We start from the raw sequence: 15394 nt of genomic DNA on the forward strand, positions 1-15394 counted from the left end.
TGTCATATCATTCATTTCAGTATTTTCATCACAGCTATTTGTAAACTGTTTTTGCATAGGCCTCCCTATTTTTCTACCAGTTTTAACTTTTTTTTGTATTTTTCTAGTGTTGGCTTCGTTCAATCTATTTAAAACTTCTTGTCTAGCAATAACTTCACCATCTTGATCTTTAGGATTTAACAGTGACTCATCGAGTAATTTATTTTGGTTTCTATTAGTACTGGTAGCAGGTAATTCTATTTCAAAATCAAAAATACAAGGTGTTTCATTGTATATTTCATATTGGTCTGTGAGGTTGTTGAGTGTTATATAGGTATAAGTTCGACATCATGTTCAGATTCATCAGACACACAAATTTGTGTGCACACATTTTTTTAAAGACCTCCCTCTTTTTCTACCAGTTCCAGCTTTTTTTTGTAATTTTTTAAGGTTTGCTTCTTTCAATCTATCTAAAACTTCTTCTGTAGTCAGAACTTCACCATATCGAGTTGTTTTAAGTCTGTGTATTACTTTAGTGCTTTTTGGCTGAGAATTTGTTGATTGCATTTCTATTAAGTGTTTAGAAAAAATACTGATGTCTGAAGGTTGTTTTGATGTTGACTCTTCCAATTCCATTATCAAACTTTGGTTTCTACTACTAGTAGGACTGGCAGCAGCAGGTACTCCCATTTCAAAATCGAAAAAAATAGGTGTTTCATTAGTTATTTCATCTTGGTTTATAGAAGTGGTTGAAATTATTTCCATGGCAGATTCAAGAACATGAGGTGTTTCATCAGATGTACAATTTTGATTGTTGGAACTTGTTGAAGGTCTAATAATGTTTATCTCTGCCTCGTGCCTTAAGTACTCGTACAAATCTATATTGTTAAAATCTGATACGGAAAATTTCGTCAAAGTTATGAATATTTGCAAATTATTTTATAAGTATAATTCATAAAAATAATTGTATAGGTAGCTAAGAGTTGAAAATTTAATACAAGATTTTTCATAAGTTTAGCTTACAATAATTATAAAAGAACTTAAATTTTGGTGTATTCAGGCCATTAAAACATAAACCCCCTTTTTCACCAACCACTGGAAATTATATCCTAGGCTGACAAATCATCTTCGTACAGAATCGTTTTTGGTATACCATGATACCTATCATTGTAGTCAAATTTAACCTACCCTAGTCCGAGGTCCACCCCACCCCCTAATGTACAGCAGAACGGTACCCACTTGCCCGCTTTTTGTTACATGATATTCATTTTGATTTTGTAAACCTGATTTGGTTTATTCTTTGTTTTTTTTGTTTTTTATTTTTTTTTTAATAAAAAAGATAATTACAGTGAAACTTCCCTATAACGAAGTCGAATAAGCAGCAAAAAAAATCGTTATATAGAGGAATTTGTTAAATAGAATTACGTATTTTTTTCAACTTTTTTTTTATTATATTGTATGTATGTAAAAAACAACATCAAACATCATATATATTACATAATTATACAGTTTAATTTAATTTTTAACCTTAAGTATAATTTAAAAGAAATAATCTGTAAGTTTTGTTTGCTTGTTATTTTTGAAAATTGTCCTTCTTTCGTAAAAAGTTTCTATATCGTCAAGTTTTAAAAAAATTTCATTGGGAACATTTGCTTCTTGTCTAAAACCATTTCTTACCACTGATAAAACGTTTAATATGTCTTCTTCTGTGAGTTTGGATTGTTCTACTGTATGTTCCTCTTCGTCGTCTTCTTCTTCAAATTCATCAGGATATTCTTTTTTTCTAACCTCTTCTACAATACTTTCTTCAGTAGGTGATTCATATACGGCGATATCTTCATCAATTTTCAAATAATCTTGTAAGGTAACGTCATCGCAGTGTCGCAGTGAACTAACTCCCATTCTCGTTGTACATCTGGTATTTCAATACCGGTTTCAATAATTTCATTTGTAAATCCAGCTTTGAAGAAACATTTTTTTATGGTTTCGGACGTTACATCACTTCTCCAAGCTTTCGATACCTCAGAAATACAATCACGCAGAGTAATTGTTGTTCTCTGTTCAAGATTTGAAATAACTTTGTTCAAAATACGTTTTCGATAATACACTTTAAGATTATTTATTATTCCTTGGTCCATTGGTTGGAGCTTACTTGTTGTATTTGGGGGGAAAATATGCAAACGTTACAGATTTTAACTTTGTAGATAAGGTACGAGGATGAACAGTTTTGGATTGAATTTTTCAATTAATTTTGGTAAAAAATTTAATTTCCATGTATCACAGTCATTTTCTTGAACATCGGCACTCTCACCACAAATAAATTTCAACACAACATTATGTCTCGATTTAAATTTATCTAATCATCCAGAGCTTGCACGAAAATCGATAAAACCAAATTTCTGAGCAAAATAAATTGTTTTTTCTTTGATTAACGGACCTAATATAGGCAGATTGTTATTTCGTATACAAGTCATCCATTTAATAACAGCTTTGTCAACTTCTTCGTAGACACAAATTTTCATTCGTTTTCTATTGCTGAGGAGAGAAGAATTTTGCATTTGCTTGTTTATATTTTCACGGTTTTTCAAAATGATTGATAGAGAACTTATTGGAATACTATATTTTGCGGCAATATCTTTTTTTTAAACACCTTTATCGACTTCGTTTAAAATTTCAAATTTATCAGCGATAGATAAACATTTACGTTTCGACATTTTTTTGTACTGACGAAGAGAAAACGAAAGAATGTATACTCGTTTGCACCAATATTGGAACTGAAGTACAGTAAAATTAATCAGTTTGCCTACCTTCGGTGTCTTATCTTTATCGGGTACATTGTTCATGTACAATTTTAGAACTATGACAAACTATCAATTTGATAGTGACAACATTTACAAAAACTGGTTTTTATCGAATAATTATTTCGTTATATGGAAACATCAGATTCGTTATTTGGAGATAAATTTACGTGTAATTAACAATGAAGGTCGTAGTTCTTAAAAATATTTCGTTAAACATAAAATTTCGTTAAATGGAAGTTCGTTGTATGGAAGTTTCACTGTATAATAATATTTATTGTTGATACAAATATTAATAATAATATTAAAGTAAAACTATCTTAGCTAAGGTTAGTTAGGTAATCAGTAATCGGATACAATTAGAATTACCGACATTTCCATTTTTAATATCATCTAATAGGTTATATAATTGGATACATGTTGACCTAACCTTCACGCATAAAAGAAATATATTTAAAATAAGTGTATTGGTCTAAAATATTTCTTTTTTTATCTCTCAACTCTGATATTTCTACTAAGTCTGGAATTATTTGTCTGTATAATTGGCAAATCTTTTTATTCAATATTTTAATATGTTCTTTTTTCTGTTTTTCTCTGTACAGACCTAGAAATTCCTCTATTTTAAATTTAGCACTTCTTATCAGAGGAGATTACATCGTCAATTATTTCTGTTCGTGTAGAGGCGTTTGAAAAAAATTGTTCGGTTTCGCTATACTTTACTGTGTCTACTGTCCACTTATGTTCACGATAAAATTGGATGGTGTTTTTAAAAATGAATTCTAAATTATATTGTACTAAATTTCTATGGCAAACTGCTCAATACAAATAATAAAAGGGGGAAGCTGTAGATGCTGGTGTTGAGCTGCCGGGGAGACCACGAGGTTTTAACCGAACTGGATGTGATTGAAGGTGAGCTGCGCTTTAACTTTAGCACGAGCAGTGTGCGGAGAATAATATATAATCACGAGCGCAAAGTTTGGGTCCCAGGCTGCCCACCGCCCCACAGCGTTTGATACCATTTTTGGATGGATTATTCTCGGTCCGATTGATCAGCGATTCTTTTCTGCCCCGCTTCGGTCTTTTGTTACCTCTTTACTCACAACTTCCATCTAATCTATGATGGAAAGGTTCCTAGCAGATCGAGGAACCAGATGAAATTCCATCATCGTTCACCAACGAGGGAAAGTGTGAAGAGATCATTGCTAAGGAAAGCTATCGCGATGAGTGTGGTAGGTTCGTTGTTCTTTTGCCATTTCGTGTGTCACCGCCACCCACGTTCCAGGGTTGTCGCCAGTTGGCAGTCACGTATTGAGCGCCTAGAACGTAAACTAGCTCAGGATCAGCCATTGTATCTGGTATACAAACAGTTCATGAAAGAATATGAAGCTCTTGGTTGTATGTCTTAAACTCAGTCTCCAGGTGCTTATTTTATCCCGCATTATGCGGTACATCGGATGGTTGGTGATGAGATTAAGTTTCGAGTAGTTTTCGATGCGTCAGCTCGACCTTCGTGTGATACTTCTCTCAAACAGGTGTTATTTGTAGATCCTAAGCTCCATTAGACATTGTGGATATACTACTTCGTTTTAGATGTCATCGAGTCGTCTTCACCGGTGATATTTGTAAAATGTATAGGCAAATCCTTGTGGATCCCAAGTGCCGCTCGTATCAACATATTTTGTAGAGAGAGTCTTTGCAAGAAAAACTGCGAGAGTACGAGCTTAACACCATTACTTATGGTGTTAGCACCACACCTTTCTTGGCGTAAAGGGTGCTTCGAGAGATAGCGACGGTCTACGTTCAACGGTACTCGCAGGTACAAGCAACCCTTTTGTCCCAGACGTGTACATGGACGATATTTGTACGGATGCGAATACATTGGAAGAAGTTCAAGATCTCCAGTATGACCTTTTTTAAATTCTCAGCCAGTTCGGGCTAGAATTAAAAAAGTGGGCGAGTAACACACCTCAGCTCTTGGACTATATTCTGTTGGAAGATCAGGCAATGGGGCCCCTCTCATTCAATGATGACAAGACATTTCAAATCTTAGTTCTGGGTCTGAAATGGAATCCAGCGGAAGACACCTTTAATTATAACGTTAGCTTGACCAAATTAATATCTTCAAAACGTAGCATGTTTGTCTATAATTGCTCGGATTTTTGATCCCCTGGGTTTTTTGTCTCCGGTGATGTTTTTCGCAAGATATCAGTTACAAGTTGCTTGGCTCGCGGGTATATGGTGGGATGAGCATCTTTCCTCCGATATTGAGATAAGTTGGTCGTCTTTTGTATCGGAACTCCCTCAGTTATTGTCTATTCATGTCCTAAGATTCTTCGGCGTAGTTCCAGATAGTTGTTTTGAGTTACGTGGATTTTGTGATGCGTCAGTAAAGGCTATGCTGCCGTCGTTTATTTTCGAGTGACAGACAGTTCAGGTCATGTCTCGGTGTAGTTATTGGGATGCAAAACTTAATTGGCACCAACCAAGACGATGTCGATCCCAAAACTTGAGTTGTGCGCTGCGGGACTGCTCGCCCGTTGGCTTCACCGAATGTCTAATAATCTGTCGTCCCAGATTATGATCTGGAGTGTTTATGCTAGGTCTGATTCCTCTTCAGTGTTATCTTGGCTAAATAATTTTCAAATGGAGTATAAGGTGTTTGTTTATAACAGTCTTCATAACATTCACCAGCTTTTACCTTCTTGTCGTTGGTTTCATGTTAAATCGCACTAGAAACCTGCAGATTGCGCATCTAAGGGTCTTCATCCATCTAAACTAGCTTAGTGTAAGCTCTATTGGTAGGGTCCTGCCATTCTTCGTCAGCTCAATGAAGATAAGTCTCAGGAAAACTGTCTGATCCCAGCAGATCAATTTCCCGAATTGAATGGTATGTTAGGTATAAACCATATGTTGAGGATCATAATACATTTTCGCTGTTCTGTTAAAATTTGCCTTCAAAAGCCACTAAACCATGAATATCTGTCCTATTAGGAATATAATGAGGCTCTTATGGCAGTAGTTAAGTGTTCGCAAGGTTTATTCCTAAAAACGTTGATGTTAGAATTATTTTCGGGTCGGACCGTCTCTTCATGGTTAATAGCTCGTTAGTCACCATTTATTGACAGTTCAGATGTCATTAGGGTAGGATGACGGTTCCCCATACTATTGTCTAAATTATCGTTTTTGCCGCTGCTTATAGCGAAGCATTGGCACTCCTACTCTTGCCATGCCAGTCCCCGTTTGGTTTCCGCTCTAATTTGTTGGCAATTCTGGATAATCGGTAAACGCCAAGTTATTCACCGCGCCATTAGTGAATGTACCCTGTATGTGAGGTTGGCTGCTCTCAATACACAGCCAATCATGTCGGACTTACCCGATTTTTGAGTCCAGCCTTGTTCCCCTTTTTCGCAAGTTGGGATCGATTATGCGGGTCCATTGAATATGAAAAAGACAAGTTTGCGCAAGGCTAGACAATATAAGATCTATATTGTCGTCTTCGTCTGCATAAGTGTCAAGGCCATTCACCTTGAACTCGTATCAGAGCTGTCGAGAGCTTTCCTGGCCTCAAAAGTCGCTGGAAGCTTCTCCATCGGTTGTTTCAGGTCTTTTGGCGCAAGTGGTCGTATAAGTATTTAAATACTCTACAAATCAAGTCTCATTAGGTAAAGGGTCAAGAAAATGTTAAGCTAGGTGACTTAGTTATTTATTATAACTTATCCTCCCCATTAGTGTGGAAATTAGGTAGGCTTTAAGAGCTCCTCTCATGCCCAGATGGGGTGGTACGGGTAGTTAGGTTACTTACTAATCAAGGTATTCTCACAAGGCCAGTAATGAAAGTAATTCCATTTCCTACTCAATAACTTAGTATAACGTATAACATTATATCTAATGCATCGTTATTTCCCTTTTTATTATTATTATTATTTTGTTTACTGTTCTTTTATTATTTCATTTTACCGCTCGTTAATATTATTATTTAATTGTTTTATATTACATAACCATAACTAACCAATTCCTACTGCAAGTTTTGCTTCCATCAGTATAGTTGTCCTTTCATTCCTTACTTGTATGACAATTGTGTGAGTGTGCTAAGTGCTGTCGCGCAGGTGCTCTTGCGCTAGGGTTGGTTCCTGTGACTTCACCTCGCGGGTTTGGTTCTGGTTTTTTTTCTCTTGATATATAAATTACTGTGTTATTATTTTATTATTATCATGCCTTTTTTTTTGTAAAAGGGATTCGATAGCTGCTCATTATTTAAAAAAAAAAAATGTAATCCCTCTCCCCTTCAAGCGCCTGCAGTTCGCCAGCTCCTGTCGTCTTCAGCTCCAGCGGATTGGCGAAAATCAAATTGTGATGTACGCTATGTATCCCAAGGGGGAGTATGTTCGCACCCCGATTAGGGCAACACTACCAGCAACTTATGGTGGTGGTGTTGGTAACACTCCTAGATGACGCTTCCTCCAGCCACCACCATCCATCGGCCTCGCTCCGTGCCGTTCGAGCGTTACGCGAGTTTTTGTTCTCCCGAACTGGTCAGTTACTTATCTTATTTTTTTGGTCGTTATCATATTGAACTGGCGTCTTTTTCGTTCCTAATATAAGGTTCTTTTATAACGCCATTACAATTATTATAATATTATAATATTAAATATATTATTTTATATTGCTCATTATTCGTTCCGTCGTTTGCTCTACGACGGCGTAATTCACGTCCGGGGGCAGTTCATATTCAAGCAGCTCAGCATTCAAGTCGGTTCGGCACCAAAACCTCGTGGTCAGATCGTGTCACCAACTCAACATCGACAGTTCAGCCAGGAGCTATAATTCTCCTCTTTTATTATGTTCTGTACGAGCAGTTGTCTTTTTATATATTTTATTATATCGTATTTGTTGTTCTTTAGTATTATCATTTATCTTGTACCTCATTCAGGTAGATTGGCCATCACTGGTGAGTGTTAATTAGATCTTATTATTTTGTTTGTATACTTAAAGGTAAAAGGTGTATAGAAATAAATATCAACTTATATTTAAACAGTTCATGTTATAGTTATATATAATGTATGTTATTGTATAAGCTGGGATTAATCTAGTGTGGGTGTGAGTCGTAGGTGGTTATTTTATAATTATTGTATTATTATTATTTTAATTTAATATCATTTATGCACTTAAAAAGAATGTTGTTTAACTTTGATTAGTCATTAACTTACGACATTTAGATATTCTTTACTATTAAATTGATGTGTTATATTTATTTTACAAAGAATCAATAGGTACTGGAAAAATATAATTATATATATATATTATTGTTTAATAATAAATTATACAATTTATTATATATGGTGATTGCACTAAAAAAACCATAAATTCCAAATTTATTGAATCATCTCACAAAATATAGTATTTACATAAGTAATATATTATTGATTTATACACGATGCCTCATCTCGGTTATGACAATCAATAACTTTTTAGTTGTTTACTAGTTAATAATTTTGAAATACATTTTGGAAATCGTATCTGACCATAGGCGCCCATAAGTAAAATTTTAGGGGGGGTCAAAATAAACAATTCTTAAATGTAAAGATAATAATTATATTATGGTACTATTTATTGAGATACAAGTTTTTAATATTTTTTGTCCAGAGGAGGGGCCAGTGCCCTATCTTGCCCCTCCCAATGGGCGCCCATGTATCTGACATAACATAATTATTCTTTTCTGTATTTTATGTAGTACTTTAGATTTATTGCATGTTACTTAGAAATATTAATTTGAACATAATATTGAATTTAATTAGGCAAAATAACATTAATTATTGATTAAAGCTTAACTCATAAATTACCTGTAAAATAGTACATACCTAGCAAGTTAGTACGCTCGTAGAATGTGCTAGCCTTAATTGTTTGTAATATAAACTTTATGGGGTACTCTGTTATTAAAATTTATAATGATGTTATACGTATAACAAAACACTAATTATCTCTAGTTGATGGGTGTCAAGGTAGTTCAATAATTCTTATTCTATATCAATAATCAAACTGCATAGGCACATTTAAATACATAAAATCATAACTGATGGTATTATAGTATGATAATAATGTATAATATTATAATATTGCATTAAGGCATTCAGATTAAGTTTTATTTTTATATGTAAAATCTATAAGTTATAAGTATATTTGTAAAGAATCTAATCCATAAATAATAAACGTAAGTATTACGTTACAATCGTTACATAGTATATACACTCACTCAAATAATGTAAAGGTTGTACGTTTATGGCAATTATTTTAAGTTGAGGTTATAAATAGGAAAAAAAAAATTATATAATATTATCGTGCAAATAGTATTGAGCATAATATTTTAATAGTACACATTTGAATCAAATAAGTCTATGCTTTTTCGCATTAATATTGATACCGTGTCATAAATACTTTGATTAATGACACTGATTTTATAATATATAATATATAATATAAAATCAATATTTTAATGATAGAATTTACATTTGTTCCACCTAGATGCCTAACGTATTTTATATTCTTAACAAAACCATGGAGTTATTGGTTTTTTTTAGTGATGGAATCGTATTTTTTGCGGTACCAATAATGATGTTTTAACATAATGATATAGGTACTGTGCATAACCTCCAAAGACTGAAAACCGAACACAAATATTACCCAATATTATTATTTATTAAATTAAACAATTATAATTAATATATTTTTCTTCAATACTCTTATATAATATATATATAAAAAGAAATAACAGAAAATTACGATTTAAAACCAACCATTTGTTTGACTAGTAAATTAATAATCAATGGTTAAATTAAATTATATAATCGTTAAATTAATATTTTAGTACCAATATATACCATAATACTTGTATATCAGAATATTTCGCTATGAATTCACATTTATATAAATCATCAGCCACGTAGAATCATATTAAAATAGCATTAACCAAAGAGAATAAGATGATCAAAACAATACATCGAAAATGCATCATGTGTTATGACAATGATGGTTCGAGTCCTATATATATATATATATATATATATCTATTAAATAATAATATTTCTACTAATGGCTCTATATTAATAACATGAGCACAGCTAACTAGTGACTACCTAGTTTGTTAGATTAATTGATGAGGAACACGCTTTTGAGTGTTCAGCTTTTTCTCGTTGGAAAAACGACATACCTATATGGTTTTCTATAGAATAAATGGAAAAGAAACGCGTGTTCCAAACGACATTTGCGCTAATTGGTCTTTGGACTAACTTAAGACAAGGATATGATATAGACTGACGAATGACAATGATATACTCATACCTATAATACGTGTAGTAGATGAAAAAGGCCTGTTTACAAGTTATTACCCGACAGGTCGCTACAATTTAAAGGCAAACAATGCGTAGATGGTATATGCTATCAAAATAGGTAGGTGATGATTAATAGTATGTGTGTTGCACTGCCACAACGATGACAAACGATAAAAGTAAGTTGTTTTGTCTCTCACGAGAACCCCTAAAAACGCTGTTTGGTCACAAATATAAAATCATTACACGAGACAAATGAAAGAAACGGATGTTGAATGATTCAAAAATAATTTTATGTGATGTGACTGAGATATTGAATGGAAAATATAAAATTCTACCTATTCAATAATTTTTATTAGTAAATCGTAATCATACATAACTAATAATATGCCTTAAAATAAGATAAACAGTCACTACAAGAGAGCAAATTTAAATGACAATTGTTTATAATTCTGATTGATTATTTAATACCTATATAAGCACGAAATTCGTTTCATGAAATAGTGATTGACAATCTTATAATATAATATATATTAAATATTCATAAAAGGTATATCATATAATACATATCTTTACCTTTAGATTTTTAAGTACTTATTTTATGATTTTTACTTCGTATTTTATTTTTTAGTGTAATTTTTTTTTCTCAAAAATGTTGAAAACATTTTTAAAAAGCGTTTTCAAACTTTTTACTTCGTATATGTATGCATATTATTAATTTTAAGTGTATATTGGGCTAGTTTTTATTGCATATAAAGTTACTAATTCAGTGTCGAATGCTACGAGTTAAAAATTAATAAATTATTAATAGAACACATTTATTTATTATCGATTTAAAAATTTGAATAAATAATAATAATAAAAAAAAACAGTATTCAAATTTACATAATTATATTCATTATATCAAATAAAATGAATTTGATTGAAAAACTAAACTACACATATAAAATATTATAAAAAAATGAATTATTTACAATGGACAAATAATCTGAATTATTTGGACACAATATGTATTTTTACGAACTGCAATATTATAGATTCTGAGAATTACACATTTTGTTTAATACTTTAATGTGTAATTAATAATGTAAACCTTAATAATTGAAAAAAATATAAGCGTAGAAAAAATGTGGAAATAAAATTAGTAAAACGTTATTATAGACACTTAGGTACACATCATAACGAGTATAATTATTTTTATCCGATGTATTATTTTAACCTCGAATTTTACAGTAAATAAGTACCTATATGTATGACACATTATGTTATTATACTGTACATATTTTGTACATAAAAAACGACGATCTATTTTATAATCGATTTCTGCTGTATATATTTTTATTTATTTTTCTAGAAAGATATTTTCCCCATTTCGAGTACATACGGGTAATAATGACTGAACTAAAAAATTGTTATGTTTTCAATTATATTGTTAATAAAGTATACCTCGAATAGTTCAAAAGTATCTACGCGCTTTACAAATACTATTATACTTTATATAGGTAGGTACTAAACTGAACTGAATACTATAAAAAACTAATTATCTAAATAAAATAACATTTTTAATAATTATTTTTTAAAAAGAGTTTTAAATAATAGGATTATTATACGATTTTTTTTTTTTATAATAAAACGTAATATTCTGTTGATGGTTATTTTTTTTACATATACCTACACATAACCATAAATTTTGATGATCAATACCACACCACTTATTTTGATATACTATGACCAATTTATACAATGCAATGAAGCATATTTGTGTTATTATTTTTATTATTTGTGATTACAATTGAAAGATCAATAGTTATATTATTTGTTTGTACGAAAAAAAAATGTTGGTATATATTACTCCTGTTAGCGTGTGTTGACTAAAATTTAGAATATAATATGTACGTATATTATATTAGGAAATATATTATTAATTAATAGAATTAGTACAATAGTTATAAAAATAACAATATTAATTACTTTTGAATTTAGATTAATTTTCAAATGGTTAGTAGTATTCTCAATGAAATAGGGTAACCATGTAAATTTACTATTTAGTATGTACATACTCTAAAAAAAACTTATTGATTTTTAACTATGTTTAAATGTAAACATTTTTTGAGGGCCAAGCTGACATGGTTACTGTTCATTATTATTCTTTATAATATGAAAGGTCAGAGTTATTATTATAGAAAAATAGATTTTCCTCTCAGTCGATAATTCTATTACACTGTTGTAAATAAAATTGTTATAGAATGTTCAAACATTTGTTATAATTCAGATCATCTTATACTGTGTGATTATTTTGTCAAACAGCACTGATTATTTCAAAATCTATAAACGTTTTTAAAATATTTTTTACATAATTTCTAGTAAAAAAAAAAACATTTTTTTATCAATATAATTTTTTAAGTACCTATTTTACTTTTTTTTTTTAATGAAATCATACGGTTTTTTATTTTTTAATAATCTGAATCAAAATATTTTTCGAAGTATTTCAATACATAAAAATTGAAATTCGGACTACTAGTTTATGAGTAGTTATAAGTATCTAAAGTTTTGGTTAGCTTAGTATTAGACCAACATTTTGCGAAGTATCTTCGTATATCACACCATCTATACTTACCTAAACTTCAAATAACTTATAAAATATTTGTCCGCTTTCAATTTGGATGTATTGAAATATTTTGAAAAATAAAAATTCAGAATATTAAATTAAAAATGTATATTGTCGTTCAAAAAAAGTAAAAAACTTAAAACATTATAACGATAATATTTATATTTTTGACATGGAAACCTATATGTCTATGGCTGTGGATCATTCCTGAAATTTATATTCGACTCTGAGAATATATCCATGACGTCATGAACGAAACCGTTGTTTATGCGATAAGATAAGATCGGCTGGAGGTGAACGATTGCACCGTTATCAACATCGCGGCGGCGTGTGATCAAGCTCTAACAATAAGTATAATGTACATAGCCCGTTGAATGTTTTAGTATTTTGACGGTTATTGGCGATAAAGATAAAGGAAACAAATATAAAAAATTCAGTAACCCAAGACGTATATATTTATCGATTTATCTGTATGCCGCGTAGATAGTAGATACTCTATCTTTTGTTTTAAATACCTACCTAATGTTGTTTTAGTTCAATTGGAAATTATGAAAAAAAATATATTTTCAAAAACCTATTAAAATGATGAAAATAGATGTGAAATTCGGGAATATGGTTTAACTATATAGAAAGTTGAGAAAGTGGAGACCTGCCTGTCCCAGCTTCTATTTCTATAAATATTTCTAATATTTTATCTATGATACTAGGTACTATATTTATTAGTAAAATTTATTTTTTTTTTTTGTGAAATGGTTTGTTGATATAGTTTTTTCTAAATCCAGCGCATGTATTGTATTATTATTTAATAATAATAAAATATATTATTTATATGTTAATTGTATATAATTACGATTGGGATAATTTATGTTAGTCTCATAATTTCACGAATTCCATCCAATTTTCACCATTTGATTTTTCTATTAATATTTGCTATTTTAGTATAAATTCAATTGAAATAAAATTATAGTGAATTTCTTAACTTATAGGGTTTTTAGATTACCTAATCAAAGGATATTTTATTTTAATTGAACATGCATTTTCAAAAAATAAAATTTTTGTCAGTTGTACCTAATCAATATTTTTGTTGTATTTTGATTAAAAAAATAAATAAAAACTGTATTTTTGTCGGTAGAGTAATTACCTGATTTTGTTCGAAATTATCACATGCAGATAATATAATATATTATTTATTAATATAATAATATGTGTATTGTACACTTTGTGCTATTACGCGTAGGCCGTAAATATTACATAAACATTATTTGAATTTAACATCAATAGATGTTTAATGGTTTTGTCGGTTCTAGGAAGCAAAACTAATAAAACGAATAATAAAAACAAAAATTACCGTTTGATGGCGGCGGTGGTGGAGGGGCAGGTGGTCTATCCGAGTAACCGCCGTTAGTCAGGTCTTCAGGATTTTCTGGTTCCTTGTCATCGTCTGGCTGCAATAAAAAAATAAAAACATATACGGTAAGTTTTATATGTTCGGCGGCAAGTTCTAAAAGTCGGCTAGAAAATGAGAAATTAATTTACACAGTAGCTGGTCGTTTTTATGATTACTGTGGACTCGACAGGATTTTAACGATTCTCATGTAGAATCCGACTAACAGGCACACCGAAGTGTTTCGCGGGGGGTTGTTTCTTATCAGATACTACGTGACCTGAAAGTTGGCGTACCTTACCCGAGTAGAGGCCGACTTAGGGCTTTATTGATCATTGGAGTGTACGGACGGACGGATAATAGACGGAGTATGGAACAATTTTACGATTCCCAGGTATGAGAATAATAATAACAAGACATCGACAACAACGAAAATCACGTCTATTTATAAACATTTTAAGTGCGGTTGCAAACAAAACGGTATGGCGATAAATCATTTCGAGAAATTTAATTTAATTCAATTCGAATTCGAATAATGTATAATATTATGTAGGTATGTAATGATTCGCAGTATCCAGTGAGTATGAAATGTTTGAATATTATAACATAATATTATAGTATCACATCAACCAAATGTATACAAATATTATACGGTTCAAACGAACGCGCTAGGCATTTCTTTATCGTACGTCAACTGGTCTCTTAACTGTCATATACGATCACCCCGAACATACGTTCGAGAGCTATTATTATATTAGCGGTACGATTGATATCTATGCGTACGTTATATGTGAAATACTCGTAATTTATTATGTTTGAAATTATATCACAACTAAATACCAAACAACGAGTGTGTGTGTGTGTTTTTGTGTTGTTTCCAAAAAGAAGACGATTCGAATGCGCTCTCGAAAGTATACACGATGCGCCTTGAGTGTTTTAAATATTGTTATGTTTTTAAATCGCGACGGACATCTAAAGTGGCTTGCCGAATAAATCTGAGAAGCACACGCTCTTTGGTCGCGGTATCCGATGTTTGTGTTCCGTTCTACAAACGGTCACGTCGAAAATACAAGTGTTGAAAAAACAAATAGCACTTAACCACGAAAACATGTGGGACACGGACCATACGTCGTCGTGCGGGGTTCCGCACCACAGCACTTAACAGCTCTGAGTACGACTGTTCCGAGCACAGTCCACGAAACGGAGGTAATAATTGTTGCTGCGGCGGAAAAAGGGATCGCCAGAGCTTTTCGTGCGCGACATAATTCAAAAGGTTCGTCGTCCGAACGTTTCGTGGACGCGT

General features: G+C 31.5%; 1 protein-coding gene and 1 long non-coding RNA gene across 2 annotated transcripts in view; one reads left to right on the top strand and one right to left on the bottom strand.

Annotated features, from left to right (window-relative positions):
* LOC114130372 (collagen alpha-1(XV) chain) overlaps positions 1-15394 on the bottom strand; it is a 245455-nt gene that overhangs the window by 30817 nt on the left and 199244 nt on the right. Inside the window, 1 exon segment of the mRNA XM_050198517.1 lies at positions 14056-14152. Coding sequence (XP_050054474.1) covers positions 14056-14152 — 97 coding nt within the window.
* On the top strand, positions 6641-7811 carry LOC126549408 (uncharacterized). The gene is made up of 2 exons (XR_007603525.1): positions 6641-7309; positions 7500-7811. It is a non-coding gene; the product is annotated as an uncharacterized LOC126549408 (long non-coding RNA).

Source organism: Aphis gossypii, chromosome 1, assembly GCF_020184175.1.
Source record: "Aphis gossypii isolate Hap1 chromosome 1, ASM2018417v2, whole genome shotgun sequence".
NCBI classification, from domain to species: domain Eukaryota; kingdom Metazoa; phylum Arthropoda; class Insecta; order Hemiptera; family Aphididae; genus Aphis; species Aphis gossypii.